The sequence below is a fragment of the Scyliorhinus torazame genome, chromosome 7 (assembly GCF_047496885.1).
Source record: "Scyliorhinus torazame isolate Kashiwa2021f chromosome 7, sScyTor2.1, whole genome shotgun sequence".
Lineage (NCBI taxonomy): Eukaryota > Metazoa > Chordata > Chondrichthyes > Carcharhiniformes > Scyliorhinidae > Scyliorhinus > Scyliorhinus torazame.
In genome coordinates, this window is record NC_092713.1 from 291958975 (window position 1) to 291982512 (window position 23538).

At 51.8% G+C, this 23538-nt stretch overlaps 1 protein-coding gene across 2 annotated transcripts in view; it reads right to left on the reverse strand.

Moving 5' to 3' along the window:
* The window catches only part of g3bp1 (GTPase activating protein (SH3 domain) binding protein 1), a 57177-nt gene extending 34583 nt beyond the window's left edge, over positions 1-22594 (reverse strand). The window contains exons 1-3 of one of the 2 annotated variants that reach the window (XM_072512602.1): positions 22374-22594; positions 18162-18278; positions 16010-16091 (exon numbers count right to left, since the gene is read on the reverse strand). In XM_072512602.1, the coding sequence (XP_072368703.1) occupies positions 16010-16091; positions 18162-18256 (177 nt within the window). In that variant the 5' untranslated portion in view covers positions 18257-18278; positions 22374-22594. The remainder of the gene's footprint in view (positions 1-16009; positions 16092-18161; positions 18279-22373) is intronic. The other variant, XM_072512603.1, reaches the window with a different exon arrangement.
* Positions 22595-23538: the final 944 nt, after the last annotated feature.

Genomic DNA, 23538 nt, shown 5'->3' on the forward strand with positions numbered 1-23538 from the left:
GGGACTAATGATATCAAACATGTACACACATTGAAATAAATATTTTGTATCTGTTTTTACGAAAGAAGTCAAAGGTATTCCAGAAGTGGCGGGGAACCAGCCGTCTTGTGAAAATAAGGAACTTAAGAAATTTTAGCAGGGAAACAATACTGGAGAAATTAATGGAATTAAAAGCCAACAAATTATCTGGATTCCATGAGCAACATCCTGTGATAAATATATGAATTTCATATATATTGTATTATATATATTTGGTGCAGTAATGGTTAAAAGTCTAGTTTAGTGCATGTAAGACATCGTAAAAGGTTGGGCTAATCGAGTGTGGCACGGTAGCACAGTGGCTAGAACTGTTACTTCACAGCGCCAGGTTCCCAGGTTCGATTACCGGCTTGGGGCACTCTGTGCGGAGTCTGCACGTTCTCCCCATGTTTGCGCGGGTTTCCTCCGGGCGCTCCTCCTACAAGTCCCGAAAAACTTGCTTGTTAGGTGAATTGGACATTCTGAATTCTCCCTCAGTGAACCCGAACAGGCACTCGAGTGTGGTGACTAGGATATTTTCGCAGTAATTTCATTTCAGTGTTAATGTAAGCCTACTTGTGACACTAATAAAGATTATGTTTTTGATTGTATTCAGACGGTTCCCTGTAGAGTAGTTAATTAGATACCGTGGGCTGGATTCTCTGACCCCCCGGCCGGGGGGGGGGGGGGGATTCATGCTCCGCCGATTCTCTGGTGATGCGTAATGGGCCGAGTGGCCGCCGAGATAGACCGAGTCCCGCCGGCGCCGTTCACATGTGGTCCTACCCAGCGGGACCTCGGCATTCATCCTGTGTGGTGGGGGGGGCGTCGGGGCCGGCGCAGCGAAGGAAACTAACGCGCACGCGCGAGTTCGCGGCGGTCGAACCGCGCATGCACGAATTCGCGCCGGCCGTAGCGCGCATGCGCAGACCCGCGGCGCCCGTTTGACACCAGTATCGGCATCTGGAGCTGCGAGAGTCACCCCAGTGCCATGCTGGCCCCCTGTAGGACGCAGGATCGCTGATCCTGGGGGCCTGTTGACGCCGTCGTAAAACGCGACGGCGTTTACGACAGCGTCAACACTTTGCCCCAGGATCAGAGAATCCCACCCATTGTGTTTCAGCTTGGTGAAATGATGTAATTAATGGGAGGAGCGAGAGCGACAGTCATTTTTGCAGAAAAGCAGTTTCATTGAGTTTTAGATTTGGATGTGAGCAGAAGTCAAGCATCTCCTCTCAATGTAGTTTGTCTCAGGACAAACCAGAAACAGATTTGACTGTGAACAGGATAGGCAGTTTCAACAGTGAATTAAACTGATAGAAATTTGAAGTGGTTACGGGAGTCAAACGATGAAGACAGTTTCAGAGGATTTCAGCTAAAGATCCTGCATTGTTCGATCAGGATTCAGGTCCATCTCTTAATACATCTTAAAAGAACATATCTTAAGCAAGTATGCTTCGGTCTGCTAACGATATTTAAAAGTGTATTGAGAACTGAGATAGTTTTGTTGATTGAGTGGGAATAAAAATATCAGTTAAGGGTTATTGTGTCTCTGCAATAATTAACATTGTGCAAGGGGTAATTGTAAGCGATATTCTTGTGTGATGTTAAAGAGATCTTAATATAGTGATCAGTACTAAGTTTGTTTTAATATACCACATCCCTATTTTGTGTGAAATCACTTCTGGAGCATGGTATCTTTTCCTCAGTCTTACAAAATTAACTTAAAATATTGGGGTTTCTGTCCAGTATGCAAGGCACTGTTGGGGTTCTGGTCTAGGATTGTAATAATCCTACGATTTCAAAAAGGGATACATTGATTTTGATCTTCCAGAATTTCCTAGATTCCTAGAAAATATGATTGGTCACGATCAACAGGAAAAGGAAATAATAAATCTACTTTTGGGGATGTAACTGTAGGCTAGATAACGGGGAGAACCAGTGAATGTACTGTATCTGAATTTTCATAAAGCACTCAATATGGTGTCATACAAGAGGTTAGGGCTCATGGGATTGAGGGCAATATATTAGCACAGATTTAAGGATTAGTTAACAGACAGAAAATGTTTGTGTGGAGATGATGGCCTTATAGCAATGTCACTTGGTTAGTAAGCCAAAGACCCAGGCTAATGTCCTGGGGACTTGGATTCAAAGCTGCTGAACATTAAATTCAATTAGTAAATCTGGAATTAAAAGCTAGTCGCAGTAATGGTGACCATGAAAACTCATCAATTGTCATAAAAAGCCATTTGGTTCACTACTGTGTTTTAGGGACGGAAATCTGCTGCCCTTACCTTCTCCCCTCCCCCATGTGGTTCATTCTTAAATGCCCACTGATATGGACTAGCATGCCACTCAGTTATATCAACCCACTACAAAGTCGAAAAGTACTGTAACCTGACAGACCACCCAACATTGACGTAGGCACCAGAAACAACAACGGCACACCCAGCCTTGTTGACTGCAATATCCTTGAGGGCTCCCGAACAAGTGGAAGATAAAGGAAGTGCTTCAAAGATACCCTGATGGTTCACACCAAGAAATGCAACATATAGACGCCTGGGAGATCCTTGCCCAGAAAAGACCTACTTAGAGGAACCTTCTGATTAAGAGACACCCAATGGTACTGCAGCAAAGTACTGTACATACCCGTCAGCATCAACGGGGGAGATGGTTAGCAGTTTCAAATTCCATGGGGTACACATCTCCAAAAATCTGTCCTGGTCCACCCACGTCGCCGCTACCACGAAGAAAGCACAACAGCGCCTATACTTCCTCAGGAAACTAAGGAAATTCAACATGTCCACATTAACTCTTACCAACTTTTACAGATGCACCATGCAAAGCATCCTATCTGGCTGCATCACAAACTGGTATGGCAACTGCTCGGCCCAGGACCGCAAGGAACTTCGGAGTTGTGAACACAGCCCAGTCCATCGCACGAACCTGCCTCCCATCCAGTGACTCCATCTACACCTCCCGCTGCCCGGGGAAAGCGGGCAGCATAATCAAAGACTCCTCCCACCCGGCCTACTCACTCTTCCAACTTCTTCCATCAGGCAGGAGATACAGAAGTCTGAGAACACACACGAACAGACTCAAAGACAGCTTCTTCCCCGCTGTTATCAGACTCCTAAACGACCCTCTTATGGACTGACCTCATTAACACTGCACCCCTGTATGCTTCATCCGATGCCGGTGCTTATGTAGTTACATTGTGTACCTTGTGTTGCCCTATTGTGTATTTTCTTTCATTTCCTTTTCTTGTACTTAATGATCTGTTGAGCTGCTGGCAGAAAAATAAATTTCACTCTACCTCGGTGACAATACTGTACCACTGTGACAATAAACAAATCTATTCCAATCCAAATGGTAAGAGGAATCCCGAAAAAGGAGCCCCAGAAAAGATTACCAGCCATCTTGAATGCAAGGACTGATTCCATCTCCCGGAAACACCTGCCAAGTGTCCAGTCGGAGACGTAGCTCTGGGATCAGGCTCATCGGCCACGCAAGGACTCTCACAACTCATGGCCAGGAACAGGAGTTTTTTGGTGGACAATCATACTCGCTTGCAAGTGATTGCTGAAGACAAAGAACATCTGGGGTTTGTGCTAAAATTGGGAGTCCAGATATAGTGACACTCATGGAATAATGGCTTAAAATGTCCCAGACACCACGATCACCATCCCTGGATTTGGTGGTATACAGTCAGGAGTGACTTGCCCTGAGAATCCTCAGCATTGTTTCTGGACCCCATGAAGTCTCATGGCAACAGGTTAAGCATAGGCCAGAAAATCTTGATTACCACTTCGCATCCTGTTGATGAATCAGTACTCCTCCATGTTGAACACCAACTGGAAGCAACGCAGAGCGCTACGAGCACACAATGTAATCCGGGTGGGGGACTACAATGTCCACCATGAAGTGTGGCTCAGTAGTACCACTATAAAAGGAGCTAACAGAGTCCTATAGGGCGTATTTGTTAGACTGTGTTAAGGTGATAAAAAGAGGAAAATCTACGGGACCACATCCTCACCAGTCTACCTAGATTTCAAAGAGCTAGAAGCTCAAAACTGGGCATGAACTATTGTGGGCCATCAGCAGCATTGTATTCAACCAGAATCTATAATATCACAGCCTGGCATACACCTCACCCTACCATTGTTATTATGCCAGGAAATCAACACCGGTACAACGAAGCATGCAAGAGGGCATGGCAGGACCATCATGATGCATACCTAAAATGAGGAGTTAACCTGGTGAAGCAACAACACAGGATTACCTGCATTCTAACCAGCGGAGGCAGCATGCGATAAGTGGAGCTAAACGATTCCACCAGTGGATTAAGTCAAAGTGTTGTAGTCCTGCCACATCCAGTCATAAATGAAAACAGACAAGAGGTTGAGTCTTCCACATATACCCCCATCCCCAATGGGAGAGCTCAGCACTGCAGTTCAAAAGATAAGGTTGGAGCATATTCTGCCAAAAACATATCTTGCCCTCCTATGGAGTTCCCCAGCATCAGAGAAGCCATTTGATTCACACCACATGACTTCAAGAAACAGCTGAAGTCATTGGATACTTCAACGGCTAAGGGTTCCAACGAAATTCTAGCAACAGTACTGAAGACTTGTGTTCCATAACTAGCCGCATACCTAGCCGGACTACAGCTACAGCACTGGCCACAACCTGGAAATGTGGAAAATTGCCCAGGTACGTACGGTCCACAAAAAGCAGGACAAATCCAACACAGCCAAGTGTCGCCGCATCAATCTACTCTCAATCATCAACAAACTCATTAAAGTAACCATCGACATATCAAACGGGTCTTACTCAGCAATAATCTGCTCACTGCTCCTAGTTTAGTTTCTTCAGGGTAGTGTCCTAGGCCCAGCCATCTTTACCCAATACCTTCCCTCCATCGTAACATCCTGGGCGTCATTCTCCGACCCCCCAGCCGGTCGGAGAATGGCCGTTGGCCGCCGTGAATCCCGCCCCCGCCGGTTGTCGAAGTCTCCGAAGGGAGAAAAGTCGGCGGGGCGTTAATGTCGCCGCTGCCGTCGGAGAATGGCACGGGTCTGCACAAGCCAGCCGATTTTCGGCCTGCCAATATTCTCCCTTCCGGATGGGCCGAAGTCCCGTCGACGTGATGACCGTTCACGCCGACGTAAATTAAACCTCCAGGTTCACGCCGACCAGCGTGGAGGTGAGTGACGGCCTGGGGGTTGGCTCTGGGCAGGCGATGGTGTGGCCGCAGTCTGAATGTGTGAGGAGAGGTGTGTCTCGGGTTGTGTTGTGTGTGTGTGTGCGCGGCGGCGGGGGGTTAGAGTGGGCTGGGCTCCGGGGGAGTGCAGGGAGGGGGGTCCGTGCCGGGGAGGTGGTTGGGGGGGGGGGGGGGGTCCGTGCCGGGGAGGAGGTTGGGGTTGGGGTTCGTGCCGGGGAGGAGGTTGGGGGGAGGGGGGGTCCGTGCCGGGGAGGGGGATGGGGGTCCGTGCCGGGGTGGAGGGGGGTCCATGCCGGGGAGGGGGATGGGGGGGCCGTGCCGGAGAGGAGGTTGGAGTCCGTGCCGGGGCGGGGGATCCGTGCCGGGGAGGAGGTTGGGGGGGGTTCCGTGCCGGGGAGGAGGTTGGGGGGGGGTTCCGTGCCGGGGAGGAGGTTGGGGGGGGTTCCGTGCCGGGGAGGAGGTTGGGGGGGGTTCCGTGCCGGGGAGGAGGTTGGGGGGGGTTCCGTGCCGGGGAGGGGGATCCGTGCCGGGGAGGGGGTTGGGGTCCGTGCCGGGGAGGAGGTTGGGGGGGTCCGTGCCGGGGAGGAGGTTGGGGGGGGGGGGGGGGGCCCGTGCCGGGGAGGAGGTTGGGGGGGGGGGCCCGTGCCGGGGAGGGGGATCCGTGCCGGGGAGGGGGATGCGAGGGCAAGTGAGTTGGTCCACCCGGCCAGGTGCCAGCCTCCAACAGTTGGACCCATGCGGTCCATGCCACCCGCCTGGGGGGAGGAGGGGATATGGGCAATGATAACATGTCGTCGTTCCCCTTCCCCCCACCAGGCCGTCATGTTTTCCGATCATCCAGCGATGTTGGCCGCCATGGCGGCAGCCGCTAATGTTGGGGACCGTGCCGGGGAGGGGGATGGGGGGTCCATGCCGGGGAGGAGGGGGGGGGTCCGTGCCGGGGAGGAGGTTGGGGGGGGTCCGTGCCGGGGAGGAGGTTGGGGGGGGTTCCGTGCCTGGGAGGAGGTTGGGGGGGGGGTTCCGTGCCGGGGAGGAGGTTGGGGGGGGTTCCGTGCCGGGGAGGAGGTTGGGGGGGGGTTCCGTGCCGGGGAGGGGGATCCGTGCCGGGGAGGGGGTTGGGGGGGGGGGGGGGGGGTCCGTGCCGGGGAGGGGGGATCCGTGCCGGGGAGGGGGATGCGAGGGCAAGTGAGTTGGTCCACCCGGCCAGGTGCCAGCCTCCAACAGTTGGACCCATGCGGTCCATGCCACCCGCCTGGGGGGAGGAGGGGATATGGGCAATGATAACATGTCGTCGTTTCCCTCCCCCCCACCAGGCCGTCATGTTTTCCGATCATCCAGCGATGTTGGCCGCCATGGCGGCAGCCGCTAATGTTGGGGACCGTGCCGGGGAGGGGGATGGGGGGTCCATGCCGGGGAGGAGGTTGGGGGGGTCCGTGCCGGGGAGGGGGATCCGTGCCGGGGTGGAGGGGGGGTCCGTGCCGGGGAGGGGGTTGGGGGGGGGGGGGGGTCCGTGCCGGGGAGGGGGGATCCGTGCCGGGGAGGGGGATGCGAGGGCAAGTGAGTTGGTCCACCCGGCCAGGTGCCAGCCTCCAACAGTTGGACCCATGCGGTCCATGCCACCCGCCTGGGGGGAGGAGGGGATATGGGCAATGATAACATGTCGTCGTTTCCCTCCCCCCCACCAGGCCGTCATGTTTTCCGATCATCCAGCGATGTTGGCCGCCATGGCGGCAGCCGCTAATGTTGGGGACCGTGCCGGGGAGGGGGATGGGGGGTCCATGCCGGGGAGGAGGTTGGGGGGGGGGGGTCCGTGCCGGGGAGGGGGATCCGTGCCGGGGTGGAGGGGGGTCCGTGCCGGGGAGGAGGTTTGGGGGGGGGGGGGGGGGCCGTGCCGGGGAGGGGGATGAGGGGCCCGTGCCGGGGAAGAGGTTGGGGTCCGTGCCGGGGAGGAGGTTGGGGGGGGGGTCTGTGCCGGGGAGGGGGATCCGTGCCGCGGAGGAGGTTGGGGTCCGTGCCGGGGAGTAGATTGGGGGGGGTCCGTGCCGGGGGAGGAGGTTGGGGGGGGGGGGGGGGGGGGGGGGGTCGTGCCGGGGAGGGGGATGGGGGGGGTCCGTGCCGGAGAGGGGGATGCGAGGGCAAGTGAGTTGGTCCACCTGGCCAGGTGCCAGCCTCCAACAGTTGGACCCATGCAGTCCATGCCACCTGGCTGGGGGGAGGAGGGGATATGGGCAATGATGACATGTCGTCGTTCCCCTCCCCCCCCACCAGGCCGTCATGTTTTCCGATCATCCAGCGATGTTGGCCGCCGTGGCGGCAGCCGCTAATGTCTATGTTGCCCTGGATGAGGAGGAGGAGGAGGAGCGTGCCAGAGAGGCGGCGCAGGCTGCCGCAGAGGGACAGGCGGCAGCCGCCCAGGCTGGAGGGACACCTGACCGACAGGACGAGGGGGAGGAGGACGTCGCGGCCCCACGGCAAAGGAGGCACCCGAGGGCGCCCCGTGTGTACCGGCCCCGGCAGTCATACCAGGACCTCACGGACCGGGAATGCAGGAGACTCCGGATGAGGCGGGAAACCGTGGCACACATCTGCCACCTGCTGGCTCACCTGTCACCGCGTGGCACTAACAAAGAACAAAGAACAAAGAAATGTACAGCACAGGAACAGGCCCTTCGGCCCTCCAAGCCCGTGCCGACCATACTGCCCGACTAAACTACAATCTTCTACACTTCCTGGGTCCGTAACCTTCTATTCCCATCCTATTCATATATTTGTCAAGATGCCCCTTAAATGTCCCTGTCGTCCCTGCCTCCACTACCTCCTCCGGTAGTGAGTTCCAGGCACCCACTACCCTCTGCGTAAAAAACTTGCCTCGTACATCTACTCTAAACTTTGCCCCTCTCACCTTAAACCTATGCCCCCTAGTAATTGACCCCTCTACCCTGGGGAAAAGCCTCTGACTATCCACTCTGTCTATGCCCCTCATAATTTTGTATACCTCTATCAGGTCGCCCCTCAACCTCCTTCGTTCCAGTGAGAACAAACCGAGTTTATTCAATCGGTCCTCATAGCTTATGCCCTCCATACCAGGCAACATTCTGGTAAATCTCTTCTGCACCCTCTCTAAAGCCTCCACATCCTTCTGGTAGTGTGGCGACCAGAATTGAACACTATACTCCAAGTGTGGCCTAACTAAGGTTCTATACAGCTGCAACATGACTTGGCAATTCTTATACTCAATGCCCCGGCCAATGAAGGCAAGCATGCCGTATGCCTTCTTGACTACCTTCTCCACCTGTGTAGCCCCTTTCAGTGATCTGTGGACCTGTACTCCTAGATCTCTTTGACTTTCAATACTCTTGAGGGTTCTACCATTCACTGTATATTCCCTACCTGCATTAGCCCTTCCAAAATGCATTACCTCACATTTGTCCAGGTTAAACTCCATCTGCCATCTCTCCGCCCAAGTCTCCAGACAATCTAAATCCTGCTGTATCCTCAGACAGTCCTCATCGCTATCTGCAATTCCACCAACCTTTGTGTCGTCTGCAAACTTACTAATCAGACCAGTTACATTTTCCTCCAAATCATTTATATATACTACAAAGAGCAAAGGTCCCAGCACTGATCCCTGTGGAACACCACTGGTCACAGCCCTCCAATTAGAAAAGCATCCCTCCATTGCTACCCTCTGCCTTCTATGGCCTAGCCAGTTCTGTATCCACCTTGCCAGTTCACCCCTGATCCCGTGTGACTTCACCTTTTGTACTAGTCTACCATGAGGGACCTTGTCAAAGGCCTTACTGAAGTCCATATAGACAACATCTACTGCCCTACCTGCATCAATCATCTTAGTGACCTCCTCGAAAAACTCTATCAAGTTAGTGAGACACGACCTCCCCTTCACAAAACCGTGCTGCCTCTCACTAATACGTCCATTTGCTTCCAAATGGGAGTAGATCCTGTCTCGAAGAATTCTCTCCAGTAATTTCCCTACCACTGAAGTAAGGCTCACCGGCCTGTAGTTCCCGGGATTATCCCTGCCACCCTTCTTAAACAGAGGAACAACATTGGCTATTCTCCAGTCCTCCGGGACATCCCCTGAAGACAGCGAGGATCCAAAGATTTCTGTCAAGGCCTCAGCAATTTCCTCTCCAGCCTCCTTCAGTATTCTGGGGTAGATCCCATCCGGCCCTGGGGACTTATCTACCGTAATATTTTTTAAGACACCCAACACCTCGTCTTTTTGGATCACAATGTGACCCAGGCTATCTACACCCCCTTCTCCAGACACCCGCATGCACACCACCCTCCCCCACTGGCGGGGGACACCCTCTCCCCGTGTCCGTCAAGGTTACGGTGGCCCTGAAATTTTATGCAAGTGGGGACCTGTCCGGCATATCGCAGACATCGGTGCATCCGGGCAGTGACAGATGCCCTATATGCCATGGCGCACCGCTACATCCGCTTCCCCGTGGACCGGGCCAGCCAAGATGCCCGGGCCGTGGGCTTCGCTGCCGTGGCCGGGTTCCCCATGGTCCAGGGCGCGATCGATGGGATGCACGTCGCCGTGCGGCCACCTGCAGATAACAGGGCCGTGTTCACCAATAGGAAGGGGACCTATTCGATGAACATACAGGTGGTCTGCGACCACCACATGATGATCCTGCACGTCTGCGCCCGTTACCCAGGCAGTGTACACGACTCATAAGTGTTGTCGCGGTCATCCATCCCCGGCATGTACGAGGGACACCATCCCCGGCTGAGGGGCTGGTTGCTGGGCGACAGGGGCTACCCATTGCGATCGTGGCCGATGACGCCTATACGAAGGCCACGCAATGAGGCGGAGAACCGCTACAATGATGCCCATGTAGCGACAAGGGGAGTGATAGAGAGGTGCTTTGGTGTGCTGAAGATGCGTTTCAGGTGCCTGGACCACTCTGGGGGCGCCCTCCAGTATCGGTCAGATAGGGTCGGCCGCATCATTGTAGTGTGCTGCGTCCTGCACAACATAGCCCAGCAGAGGGGCGATGTGCCGCAGGCAGAGGAGGGCGGAGTGGAGGAGCAGCAGGAAGAGGCGCAGTCCTCCCCAGATGAGGGGGATGGGGGTAATGGTCAGGGCAGGCGGGGTACACACAGGCGGGTGGCTGTCCACCGTTACCGGCTGGCCCAGCGGGCACGGGACAGACTGATAGCCGCCCGCTTCACTGACTAGATGGGCGTGGGAATCGGGTAGTATGGCCACAGACCGCACACCATGGCAACAGCCGACCACCCACACCCCCCACCCATCCAGCACCCTCACCCCCCTCCCCAACCCCACCCACCCCACCCGCATGCACACCACCCTCCCCCATTGCCGATCCACCTGCGGCACAACGGGCCGGGCTCACACAGTTGCGGGTGGACGCGTGTCTATTGCAGGCCATGGAGGATGATGACAACCCGCCCTGCGGTGAGCTCCTGGCTCCACATCGTTGGACTATGTCTGACCCATGGCCACAGTACCACCATCCACCCGGACCATCCCTGCATGCGGCTGTGACACTGCAGAGCACGGTCCCGTCCTCTGCCCGGGGGGATGTTGATGGCGGCCCAGGGGGAAGGGGGCAGACTCACCTGGGGCTGAGGTAAGACCACCCCTCACACACACACTTGCGCTCAACGTACATGACACCCCCGCACGCTTTGGACAGAGCACAAAGGCAGCTTCTGTATGTGTAACATTGACTTTAATAACCAAACGAGTTCATGCACGTGCCCTAGCCCCTAAAACTCATCTGTGCCCTGCACCCGTGCCAACTTACTCAGTGTCTAATTGTTTGGCCTTACGGGCCCTTTGACTACGTCTACGTGGTTCCCCAGACGGTACAGCAGAACTGGAGGTGGACTCCTGTGATTCCTGCCCTCTGACACTGGATCCCTTTGGCGGCCGTTTCCTGGGGCGTCCTGGCCTAGATGGGCCAGGCTGCGGCCCGGGTGACTGGGATGGCGAGCTGCCAGCCTGTCCTGCCCGTTGCCCACCCGATGCACCTGGGGCGGAGGGGGGGGTCCGAGGTGTCGCAGTGTACCGGGACCTCCCCTACAGGGGGAGCCGGGACGGACCACACCACCTCCTCCTCCCTCGGGGTGCCCGATGGCCCCCAGGCCTCTACATGGGTGGGGGATGCGAACGGACTGGCCATCCGACGCCCCCCCGACATCTGACGCTGCCAGTCCTGGAGGCCCGTGCTGGTATCGACAGGGGTCTGCAGGTTTGCAGCCATGGAGCCCAGGGGGTTGGCAAACCCTGTCTGTGACAATGCGACGCCGGCTCGCACATGGCTACTGGCGCCGATGCCCTCAGCGATGGCCTGCAGAGACTGGGCCATGGCCTGCTGAGACTGGGCCATGGCCTGCTGAGACTGGGCCATGGCCTGCTGAGACTGGGCCATGGCCTGCTGAGACTGGGCCATGGCCTGCTGAGACTGGGCTATGGCCTGCTGAGACTGGGCTATGGCGTTGAGCGCCTCTGCCATCTGGCGCTGGCACAGATTCATGGCCTCCTGTGAGAGGGCAGCCATGTCCTGGGCCACAGACGCCGCCTGCACGGAAAGCCCCAGGCCTCGCAAACCGTTCCCCATGTCTGACACCGTCGCACCCATTGCCTCCACCGCGGACGCCACCCGTGCGGTGTCAGCCTGGGTGGCACGCATGACCGGCACCACTCCCAGCTCCTGGACACGGGTGGACTCCTCCACCTGCGACTGCAGCCGCCGCAAGCCGGCCGTCACCCTCTTCGCTCGTCTCCGGGTCGGTGGTTGCATCGGATCTATGTGTGGGTGTGGTAACTCCAGGAACCCGGGATCCATCTGGGCGGCAGATGTTCGCTTGGGCTGGGCTGCCCTCCGACCGCCCGGCCCCTCTGCTGCTCCTACCTCCACCTGCTGTACCGGGACGGCTGTGTTGTGCGCACCAGTGAGTGTAGCAGACGCCTCATCACTAAAGTGCCCAACCGAGGTGAGTGTTTCTGCGATGGTGGAGGGTGTTGGTGACAGCAGTGGCGTTGTGTCGTGCTCTTCGTCCCACTCTGAGTCCATGGCACTTTGGGGTGGGGGTTCGTCTCCACCCATCCACTCTGAGTCACTGTCCGGTATTTCGTCTTCCTGGGTAGTGCTGTCCCAGGTAGGGGTGTCCTGGGCAGTGCTGTCCCGGGTAGTGGTGTTCTGGGTAGTGGTGTCCTGGCTCGGATGTGACGGGGGCCTGTGGCTGCCCCCCTCGTCGCTGGGTGGTCGCTCCCGCACGTGACGGGGGTGTCGTCTCCCTGTTGCTCCAGGTCTCTCCGTCTCCCGTGGTGTGCGAGGGGCATCCTGCGGGCGTCGCATGCTGGAGGGTCCGGGTCTCTCCGTCTCCCGTGGCCTCCGAGGGGCATCCTGCGGGCGTCGCATGCCGGAGGGTCCGGGTCTCTCCGTCTCCCGTGGCCTCCGAGGGGCATCCTGCGGGCGGTCTGCATCTGCGGGGATGGGTGCCTGGACGTTTGGTCCTGCGATACACAATGAAGCATGCATGGTTAGACATCAGGCATTGATCAGGTGATATGGGGAGGGGGATATAGGGGAGGGGGGATATGGGGGAGGGGGGATATGGGGGTATATGGGGGAGGGGGGGGTATGGGGGAGGCTCACCCTGCCTGCTCTGACGAGGTCGTTCATCTTCTTGTGGCTCTGGGTGCCTGTCCGTGGTGTCAGGGCCGCAGCGGTGACGGCCTCTGCCACTTCCCTCCACAGACGCCGGCTGTGGCGTGGGGCAACTCTGCAGCCGTGCCCGGGATACAGGGCGTCCCTCCTCTGCTCCACCGCGTCCAGGAGCGCCTCCACATCTCGTGACTCGAACCTCGGGGCTGAGCGGCGGCCAGCCATCCAGTCGGGTGTTCCGGTCGGGGGGGGGGGGGGGAGCAGCGCGGCCTTATGAGCCGTCACGCCGTGCGACGCGTATGACGCTGCACGGCGTGAACCACTGCGCAAGCGCGGATCCCGTTACGTCGCTGCTAGCCCATTTCGGGCCGGAGACTTTTGACCCATTTTTCCGATGTGACGCAAGTCAGATTTGCAGTTTTTTGCGCCGATCGGCGGACTTTCCGCCGATAACAGAGAATTTCGCCCCAGAAGTGGGATGATCGCACAATGTTCAACACCATTTGTGACTTTTCAAATATTGAAGCAGTCATTCATAACATTCATACCACACATGTGCGGGGCAATGACCATCTCCAACTAGAGAAAATCTAACCAGCTCCTTGTGGCATTACCATTGCTGAACCCCCACTAAAAACACCGTGGGGCTACGAAACTGAACTAGACCAGCCAAATACTGTGCACACAAGATCAGGTCAAAGGCCAGGAATTCTGCTGCAAGTCACTCAGCTGACTCCTCAATGCCTGTTCACCATCTACAAGGCGCAAGTCATGAGTGTGATGGTCTCTCCACTTGCCAATGAGTGCAGCTCCAACAACACTCGAGTAACTTGTTGCCATCCAAGCCAAAGCAGCCTGCTTGATTAGCACGCCATCCACCACTTTCAACATTCACTCCCTCCATCACTGATGCTGATGCAGTACATCCCATCTACAAGATGCAACTCACCAAGGCTCCTTTGATAGCACCTTCCAAACCAACAACCTTTATTACCTCAAAGGACAAGGGCAGCAGATGCATTGGAATATCACCACCTGCACGTTCCTTTCCAAGAAACACACCATCCCAACCTAGAACTACATTGCCATTCCTTCACTGTTGTTGGGTCAAAATCCCGGAACTTCCTACCTAACAGTACAGCGGATGTTCCTACATGAACTGAGCGGTTCAAGATGGTAGCTCACCACTACCTTCGAGGGCAATACGAATGGGCAATAAATGCTGGCTCAGCCAGCAAAGCCCAAGACCCATGAACAATAAAAAGAGAGAAAAATGTGTTGTTTTTGGGCTGGCAGCCTTTAACTAGTGGAGTAGAAGAATCAGTGCTCGAGTCTCAGCTATTTATATTCTGCATCAATGACTTAGATGAGGGGACCGAGTTTGCCGACGATACAAAATTAAGAGGGAACTTGCGTGGGCGTTGCAATAACAGGATTTAGGTTAAGTGAGCAAGCAATAATGTGGCAGATGAAATATACAAACTTGGGAAAGTATGAATAGTTACCATTTTGGAGAGGAAAATAGGAAAAGCAGATTTTGTTTAGACTATGAGAAACTGGCAAATGTTGATATTCAAAGAGGTTGGGATGCCCTTGTTCATGATCACATGCTGGTACAACAGGGAATTAGGAAATTGCCTTTTATTGCAAAAGGATTGAAGCACAAGAGAAAATAGTCTCACTGAATTTACATAGGGTCATGGTAAGACCAAAATTCAAGTGCGGAGTAGTTTTGGTCTCCTTTCGCTGAACTCATTCCTGCCAAGAGGTGATTATCATGTGAGGAAAGATTGAGTTGACTAGGCCTATATTTTGTAATGTTTAGAAAACTAAAAGATGATCTCAGTGAAACATTAAATTCTTACGGTGCTTGACAGACTAGATGCAGGGAGCATGTCTCCCCTACTTGCGGAGTCTCAAATTAGGGTCAGTCCGCAGAATAGGATCAGTCACAGATTAAAGTTTGCCATTTTAAGCTGAGAGATGGGGAAATTTCTTCACTCAAAACGTTGTGGATCTTTGGTGTTCTCTACTGCAGATAACTGTCGACACTGAGAATATTCAAATCAGACTTTAATAGACGTAAAGATACCAAGGAAACCAATGATGTGGCCACAATACAGGACGGTATAGCTGAGATAGACAAACCAGGATGTTATTGAATGGAAGAGCACGCTGGAAGGGTCAAGTAGCCTACTCCTCTCATTTATGTTTTTAACGTTGCATTCTGGGATTATAGTTCTGAGTATCAATAATCATTCAACTTAAAAAGTGACCACTAGCTAGTTATTCCATAAAGGAGAGAGGGGAGCAAGATATGTCATAGCCATGTCTAATTTTGTTCTCGAGGAATGTTTCTACACAAATTCTCTTCAGAAATGAATTGCACGAAGTCACTTCTAAATCTGTGCTTCATAGTTTGAGTGCTACTAACTCTGCTTAGATAAATAGCTTAATGTGCATTTTAATGTGCAACCATGAACATGCTCATCCATTTTAATTATGAACAGATACACAATTAGAATCTACATGTGGCTTTAACACAACCGCTTGTTAATGTCAGTCTTAAGGAGCTCAATAGGTAGTATTATTACTGATTCCATTTCTACCTCTGAAGGTAAATAACAAGATATGGTGGGAGATTTGACTAACAAAACATATTGTCTGGCAAATTAGTATAAGATTTCACACAGACCGATTGGATTTTAAAAATCTTATTGCTAGAAAAAGTGTAAATACCAAAATAGCAAGACAATTGGAACAAGGTCTCATTAGCACTAGGATTATTAGGTAATGGAATATTAAAGCTTCAGCTATATACACCTACATACTGAAGTAATCCAGTAACAGAATCTCAAAGCAAATCTGAAGATTGCAGTCTGCCAAGGCATTTATAGCACTGAGTCCCCGAAGTGCCACAATGACAAGAGTCTGGTTTCGGTACCAGAGCTCGAATTTCCCCTGAATAGTAACCTGTGCCCAGAGCACTCTGGTTAGAACTACAACAAGCAACTGCAAACCTCACATATAAGTGGACTCATTGGGTGCTAATATGTGCAACTTTATATATCTGTATGTGTACAAGTAAGAACATTACCGCTTGTCCGTACACTGCCTCTGCTGGATCTCCATTTGAAGTCAAACCACCATGAACATATGAAGAATTCTTTCCATAAAACCTAAACGCAAGACATGTGTTTAGTGGAACATCTTTATCATTGTATGCAAGAGAGACAGTAACCATCACCATGAACAGATAAGTCTTTCTGCTATGAAATAATATATATTACAACAATGTTGAAAAACAGTCAAATGCAAGAAATGTGACTCATGAATTAATATTTTGTTTTTTGATTTTAATTTTTTTTTAAACATATGCAGTCCGAAAGACATTTAACAAATCAGGACAGTAGGGAAGATTTTCAGTGCTACGCAAAAAAAAAACCTCGAACCCTCAGGTTTTTAACAAAAATACTTGATTCCTTAAGTTGTCAACATACTCAAAACTATCCATTAGATGATACACAGAATTTTTGTCTCATTGATTGGAAGCTTCAACATCCATCACGAAGAAAACTCTGGTTAATACCAGTTCACAAAATATCATTGACACATTAACATGAAAGAATTTCTTAATGCAGTCAATTTCAAATAAAAACAGTAAACGGTAAATTTATCAAAGCCCAAATGAAGACAAATAACAGGTGCAATTGTTTGCTTTCAAGTTATGACGATCTGCAATTAAAGTGACTGAAACAGTAGTGGAAGCAGATTCAATAGTAACTTTCTGAAGGGAATTGGACATGATATATATATTATATATATATATATATACACACGCACTTGAAAAGGAAAAATAATTATAGGGCTATGCAAAATAGCAGTAGACTGAGACGGATTGGACAGCTCCAGTTCAAAGAGTTAACTGAGACATATGGGCTGAATGGTCTTCTTTGCTATATGATTCACTCACCAGTAATGCCCATCTGTAATGGATTACACTGCCTGCAGGTAAGATGTCACATGACTGGCAGGAATACATTTTAGAACTAATTCAAAATCCCAATGCATTGATGAATTAACAGATGTTATTTAAATATTAAAATAAAAAAAATTACAAAACATTATTTACAGAACTGCAGACACCAAAAACACAAGGTGTCAAGAACATCCTACTCAAAGCAACAACAGTGTTGGCGTAGAAGGAAACAACCGCAACCTGCAACTGACTGATCAGCCTCCATCTCAGAAGAACATAAATTTCCATAAAATACATGGTTCAAGAGACAATATTTCAGGACGAATTAGTTGCTTTTTAAGGACAGAGATTGTCTAAATTGTTGCCCTTCGTGTTGGGTGGGGTTACTGGGTTATGGGGATACGGTGGAGGTTTGGGCCTGGGCAGGGTGCTCTTTTCAAGAGCCGGTGCAGACTCAATGGGCTGAATGGCCTCCTTCTGTCCTGTAAATTCTATGAGAATTTTTCTTCTCTTAGAGGGTTGAGAGACTTTGGAACACTGCCTCTGAAGGAGGTGAAGGCGGGGTTATGGAATATATTTAAGGTGGAGGTCGATGGATTTTTGTCAGGAAGGGAATCAAAGGGGGTAGATGAGAGGGAATGTGGGAAATGATGGCAATTGAAACACACACATATCGGCGATGATCTTATTAAATGGAGCAGACACGAGGGGCCGAATGGCTACCTTTGGCTCCTAATTCACATGTTCATATGAATCATGTAACTGAGCATGGTGTACTGAAAATTCATATCAATTAATGTTTTTATGTTAGACTGCCAGTTACACATATAGCAATTGAAACTCAAATCAATAATAAATATCATTTTATTAACTTATCTTCTGAACCAGTATTTTCCATAACGTTCTAATTAATTCTGCAAAGGGCTCGACAGATTCGTAAAATATGTTATCGGCCTAGAGAGAGGGTACTGAGCTGAAATGCAGGTACGAAAACATACTGCAATTCAAATCTAAGTTTCAGAATGCAATTGGCATGGTCAAAATGAACAAGTATTAGTTATAGTAACTGGCACTCTGAGCTAGTAGAAACAGATCAAATAAGATTCAGCCCGAAAACGTCAGCCCACTTTCACTTCTTCTCTCTTGCTACAATTTCCACACTTAAATGACCGGCAACCCCCTTCCCAAGAATTAGTTGACCGTCACAAATGTACCCGTGCTTTCATACAGCACAGAAATGAAGGTATTTGCAAAATAAATGCCAACTTACCTGTGTAAATAGTCAGGGGCCTGGTTCAGCAGTGTGTAATACTGCCTCACAAATTCCCGCCCTACAAGCAGGGGACTTGGCTTCTCCATCACCATCTCTTTGGTCAACTGAGAATTGCTATAAAAAGAATTTAGAAAATAATCAGGGATACCTTCATAGGATTATATAAACCAACCTGCTCAACTAATAATTCAAAAGGATCAAACCAAAACTTAATAATTTGGGTAATACTACAAAAATATAACTCAAACAGGCAAAGCACTGTAAACCTAATGCAACTAGCACTTTTATTTGGGACTTGATATAGTGAAGGGAGTTTTCTTCTGCACTTGACCACAAGTCCAAGCTGGGAGTGCAACCCACTCCAAGTAGCCCGTAGTCCAGTTCAATTATCCATTACTGAGATACTCATAAAAAGTCAACACATTTGATGCCAGGGATGCGGTGCTCACTACTCTAGAACATAGTGCAGAAGGAGGCCATTCGGCCCATCGAGTCTTCACCAACCCACTTAAGCCTTCACTTCCACCCTATCCCCGTAATCCAATAACCCCTTCTAACCTTTTTGGTCACTAAGGGCAATTTATCATGGCCAATCCATCTAACCTGCACGTCTTTGGACTGTGGGAGGAAACCGGAGCACCCAGAGGAAACCCACGCAGACACGGGGAGAACGTGCAGACTCCGCACAGACAGTGACCCAGCAGGGAATCGAACCTGGGACCCTGGAGCTGTGAAGCCACAGTACTCGACCTGTATTAGATTCCAGCGTATATGAACCAAATCAAGTCCTAACATGGATTAAGATTGGGCATTTTAAACCCAGCTTCCTGGAGACAGATACACAACACAATGCTTAGGAAATTGGCAATTTCACCAAACCCATCTTAGGATAAAGCAAAAAATGGAAAACTGTCAACACAGTTCAACAGCGTGCTCATCGGAGATTGATGATGATAATGGGGAATGTACCTCCCTGTGCAATTGAGAGCAGCCCACAATACAACTTATTGGGCAATCTCAATTATAGCCCTCAATGCCACATGAACTAACATTTGGCACAGGACTCAAACTAGAGGCAACAAATAGAAGATAGTCACTAGAAAATGCAATAGGAAATTTAGAATGAACTTCTTTTCCCAGTGAATGGTTCACCACATTAAGTAATTAAGGCGAATAACAGATGCCTTCCAGGGAAAGTCAGCCAAAACAATGGAGAACGGAATATAGTTATATATATTGAAAGGTTAGACAAAAGGGTTGGTGCTTCCCGGTTGAGTTGAAGAGTCTGCTTCCATCATTTTGAAAATTCTATGTAATTCTATGCAACCGGCTTTGAAATTCAAAACCACACGTTCTCTTCCAGATTTAGAAATCATCATAGAATTTACAGTGCAGAAGGAGGCCATTCGGCCCATCGAGTCTGCACCGGCTCTTGGAAAGAGCACCCTACCCAAGGTCAACATCTCCACCCTATCCCCATAACCCAGTAACCCCACCCAACGCTAAGGGCAATTTTGGACACTATGGGCAATTTATCATGGCCAATCCACCTAACCTGCACATCTTTGGACTGTGGGAGGAAACCGGAGCACCCGGAGGAAACCCACGCACACACGGGGAGGATGCGCAGACTCCGCACAGACAGTGACCCAAGCCGGAATCGAACCTGGAACCCTGGAGCTGTGAAGCAACTGTGCTATCCACAAGGCTACCGTGCTGCCCGTTAGGCAAAAAAAATCAACTTTTTTGCCTAACAATTTTTGTATTAATCATATCTGAGAAATTACACAGTTGAACCAGCTGTGATCACATCTGCTCTATGCCAAAATGTTAGTACAAGTACAGGATAATAGGCTAGGTGGTATAAAAACAATGAAAATACATCTTTGTTACGCTAATCACATAATGCACCTTTACTTCACCAAAGGACACTACTGGCAAGTTGACACATCTAATCCATTCTCACTCCACAGTATAAATATTTCCCACTTTCTTTGTCTGTTAGCTTTGACAAAGAGTCATCGGACTTGAAACATTAGCTCTTTTCTCTCCCTACAGATCCTGCTGAGATTTTCCAGCATTTTCTCTTTCGTTTCAGATTCCAGCATCCGCAGTAATTTGCTTTTAATTCAATCAGTCTTGCCTTCAGGTCACTGGAGTAATTAACACCACGGTGAGCCCATTAGGATTGTATGTTATATTATAACAAACACTGTGCCAGATGAATCGGACAATACAGTTTGCAGGCAGAAGTTAACTGGAGCTCACTCAACCTGCCCAATTTCAAGAAAGACTGGGACTATAACAGCTTCGCCCCATGTATGCGCGGGTTTCGTCCGGTTTCTTCCCGCTGTCCAAAGATGTGTAGGTTAGATAGATTGGACATGCTAAATTAGCCCTTTGTGTTCAAAAGGTGAGGTGGGGTTACAGTGATAAGAGTTGGGAGCTCCTTTGTGCACTGTAGGGATTCTATGATTCCAAGTACAGTTTTCTCACCATGGTCTGCTTGCATATTTTTAGGTTTGCCTCTTTTAATAGTGTTATTACTTTCATAAAGTCTACACCATTAAATCTGCCATCTCAAAATCACTTGTTAAACTTTCCCGCAAAACAAAGAATCACTCATCAGAATACACATACACTGTGTGAACTGACTTGGGAGAATCATTAGGCAGACAAATATCACTCAAAAAATGGGAACCATAAAACAGTCAAATTGGCATTGCTAAATTACCAATAATTGTTGCAACTTTCTAATACAGGCTTCCAATAGTGAGAAATAAACATGGTCAGAAACACCGATAACCAGAGTTCGAAGCCCTGCAGCATGCCGTTTCCCTTTTGCTTCCCCCACTCCCTAAATTGCCATGACAGACAGGAACAGGTCTTCTGAGTTTCTAATTTCAGCCTAGACAATTCTCTAGTACTATAGGAATTGTGGAGAATCTATTTCCAACGTTTGCTTGCAATGCGAACAGTTAAACATTGAAAGTATGCAACTCACACAATCAAATAATGAATTTACAAATTAATTTACATCAAGGGCTTCACGGCTTGAAGCAGCCACCCAATGAATGGGTCCAAGAGATTATGACCACTTTTGCAAAGGAATAACAATGATAAGACATTGTTTAAAATGCTGATCAGGAAGTAGCAGGCATTGTTCACCCCCTTTCCAACTGATCTGCAGGATTCACTCAACTCGTAGAAGACGCACGTCAAAGACTCCCCTGAAATAAGCATGAGTGATCAACAGTGGAATCAGAAAAGGTTGATCCAATTCGGAGTGCGAGGCGGCAATACCAGGCCCAGTGCGGCAAGTCAAACAGGGCCCAGGCGAACACGTGGGGGGGGGGGGGAGGCGATCGGAGGCTGGGGGGGGGGGGGGGGGAGAGGAGGCGATCGGAGGCTGGGGGTGGAGAGAGGCGATCGCAGGGGGGGGGGAGAAAGAGGCGATCGGAGGGGGGGGGGGAAGAGGCGATCGGAGGGGGGGGAAGAGGCGATCGGAGGGGGGGGAAGAGGCGATCGGAGGCTGGGGGGGGGGGGGAGAGGCGATCGGAGGCTGGGGGGGGGAGGCGATCGGAGGCTGGGGGGGGGGGGGGGGAGGTGATCGGAGGCTGGGGGGGGGGGGGGGGGAGGTGATCGGAGGCTGGGGGGGGCGATCGGAGGCTGGGGGGGAGGTGATCGGAGGCTGGGGGGGGGAGGTGATCGGAGGCTGGGGGGGGGAGGTGATCGGAGGCTGGGGGGGGAGGTGATCGGAGGCTGGGGGGGGAGGTGATCGGAGGCTGGGGGGGGGGAGGCGATCGGAGGCTGGGGGGGGAGGCGATCGGAGGCTTTGGGGGGGAGGCGATCGGAGAGAGAATTGGGATGGGGGGGGGTGAATCGGGGTCCCGGGTGTAACCACGTGCGGTCGGACTGGGAGAAGCGGGGGCCGCTCTCTGTCGTTGGCCGGGGCTGAGTGGAGAGAGTGCGGGCGACTCGAGGCTCGACCCCGGGGCCCTGCGTCATTACAGCTAGACCGAGACAAAGGCCGACACCCTGCCTGCCTCCCCGCAATCCCCAGCCCGTGTCCCTGCGGGAAGGCCACCGGCCCCCCGCGAATGGCTGCTCCCCTCAGGGCCGCGGCGCCGCCGCGGGCTGTCTGTAAAATGGCGGCCGCGGCGGCCTCCCCTCGGTCCCCGAGCCTCACAGGAGCCGCCGCTCACTCACCGCAAGAATCCGGCCAGGGAGAGGAGAGAAGGCAGGGAGGAAAGACCGAGGCAGAAGCTTTCGAGCGAGTAGGGAGGGTGAGCCCTCGGCTTTCTCGATCCGCGCACTGAAGCAAGTCGGGGAAGGGGGGGGGGAGATCTGGCCCTTTTCTGTTGTTTTTTTTCCCTCTCTTTCAAACCAAACACCCGCACCACCGACAAGAGTGCCGGCTCTGTCGCACACTAACCTGCTGGCGGAAAGGATGGGCGTGACTGACAGGCGCCCCAGTCAATGGCGGGGCGGCCTGCGCCTCCGGGGCGGGGCCTACCGCCGAGCTGGGCCAATGGGGAGGGGGCAGGGGACGGGGCCCGGCACGCCAGCAAGTTCGATGGACCGGCGACGGCTGCAGGGGCTGCTCGGGGAGACCCCGTGGAGGGGGTGGGCCGCGCCGCGCGCGCGCGCGCGCTCTGCCTCCCCCCCCCCCCCCCCCCCCGAGACCTGTCTGCCGGGGCATCGGCCTGAGAGCGGCTGTCTCCATGTAAGGAGCGTGAGCCAAACCTGGGGGAGTGGGTGCAACTTGGAGCCCGACTCAATAAAATGTCTGAGAAATGTGTGTCTTTTTATTTAATTGTACAAAGATTCGTGCAAGTTATGACAGTGAATCTCCCCCAAAAGCCAGTTTGAAGCAGGTGCCCAACCTCCAGGAGAAGGTTGCAATTGCTTTTATACTTTCATCTGCTGGGGTAATTCGTTATGTCACAAATGCTGTCAGCAGGCAAGCAGGGCGTCACTAGTGAAGCAGTTTGCATATCCTCTCAATGTCCCAACATATTAACACATCAACTCCATTGCTGAGTCAAAGGGGTCGCCAGTGCATTCTCTTCACCTGGTTAAAGGACGATTCATTCTAGAAGGTAATCTGGCTAATAAAAGTAAGTTGGTTGCCTGATTGGGACATTGTGCCACCTTTGCCAGTCAAGGTGTGATGCGTGTGTTGGCTATCATTTTAATTTTTGATGTGGATGGCATTTGGGCACTGCCTCCTTGCATTGCCGGTGTTCAGTCCACTGTACTCCTCTGGTGCTGGTAAGGAACGGGCCATTCAGCCCTTCGAGCCCGCTCGACCATTCAGTGCGATCATGGCTGATCTTCACCTTCTAAATTCTATGGAATTCAGACCTAGTCT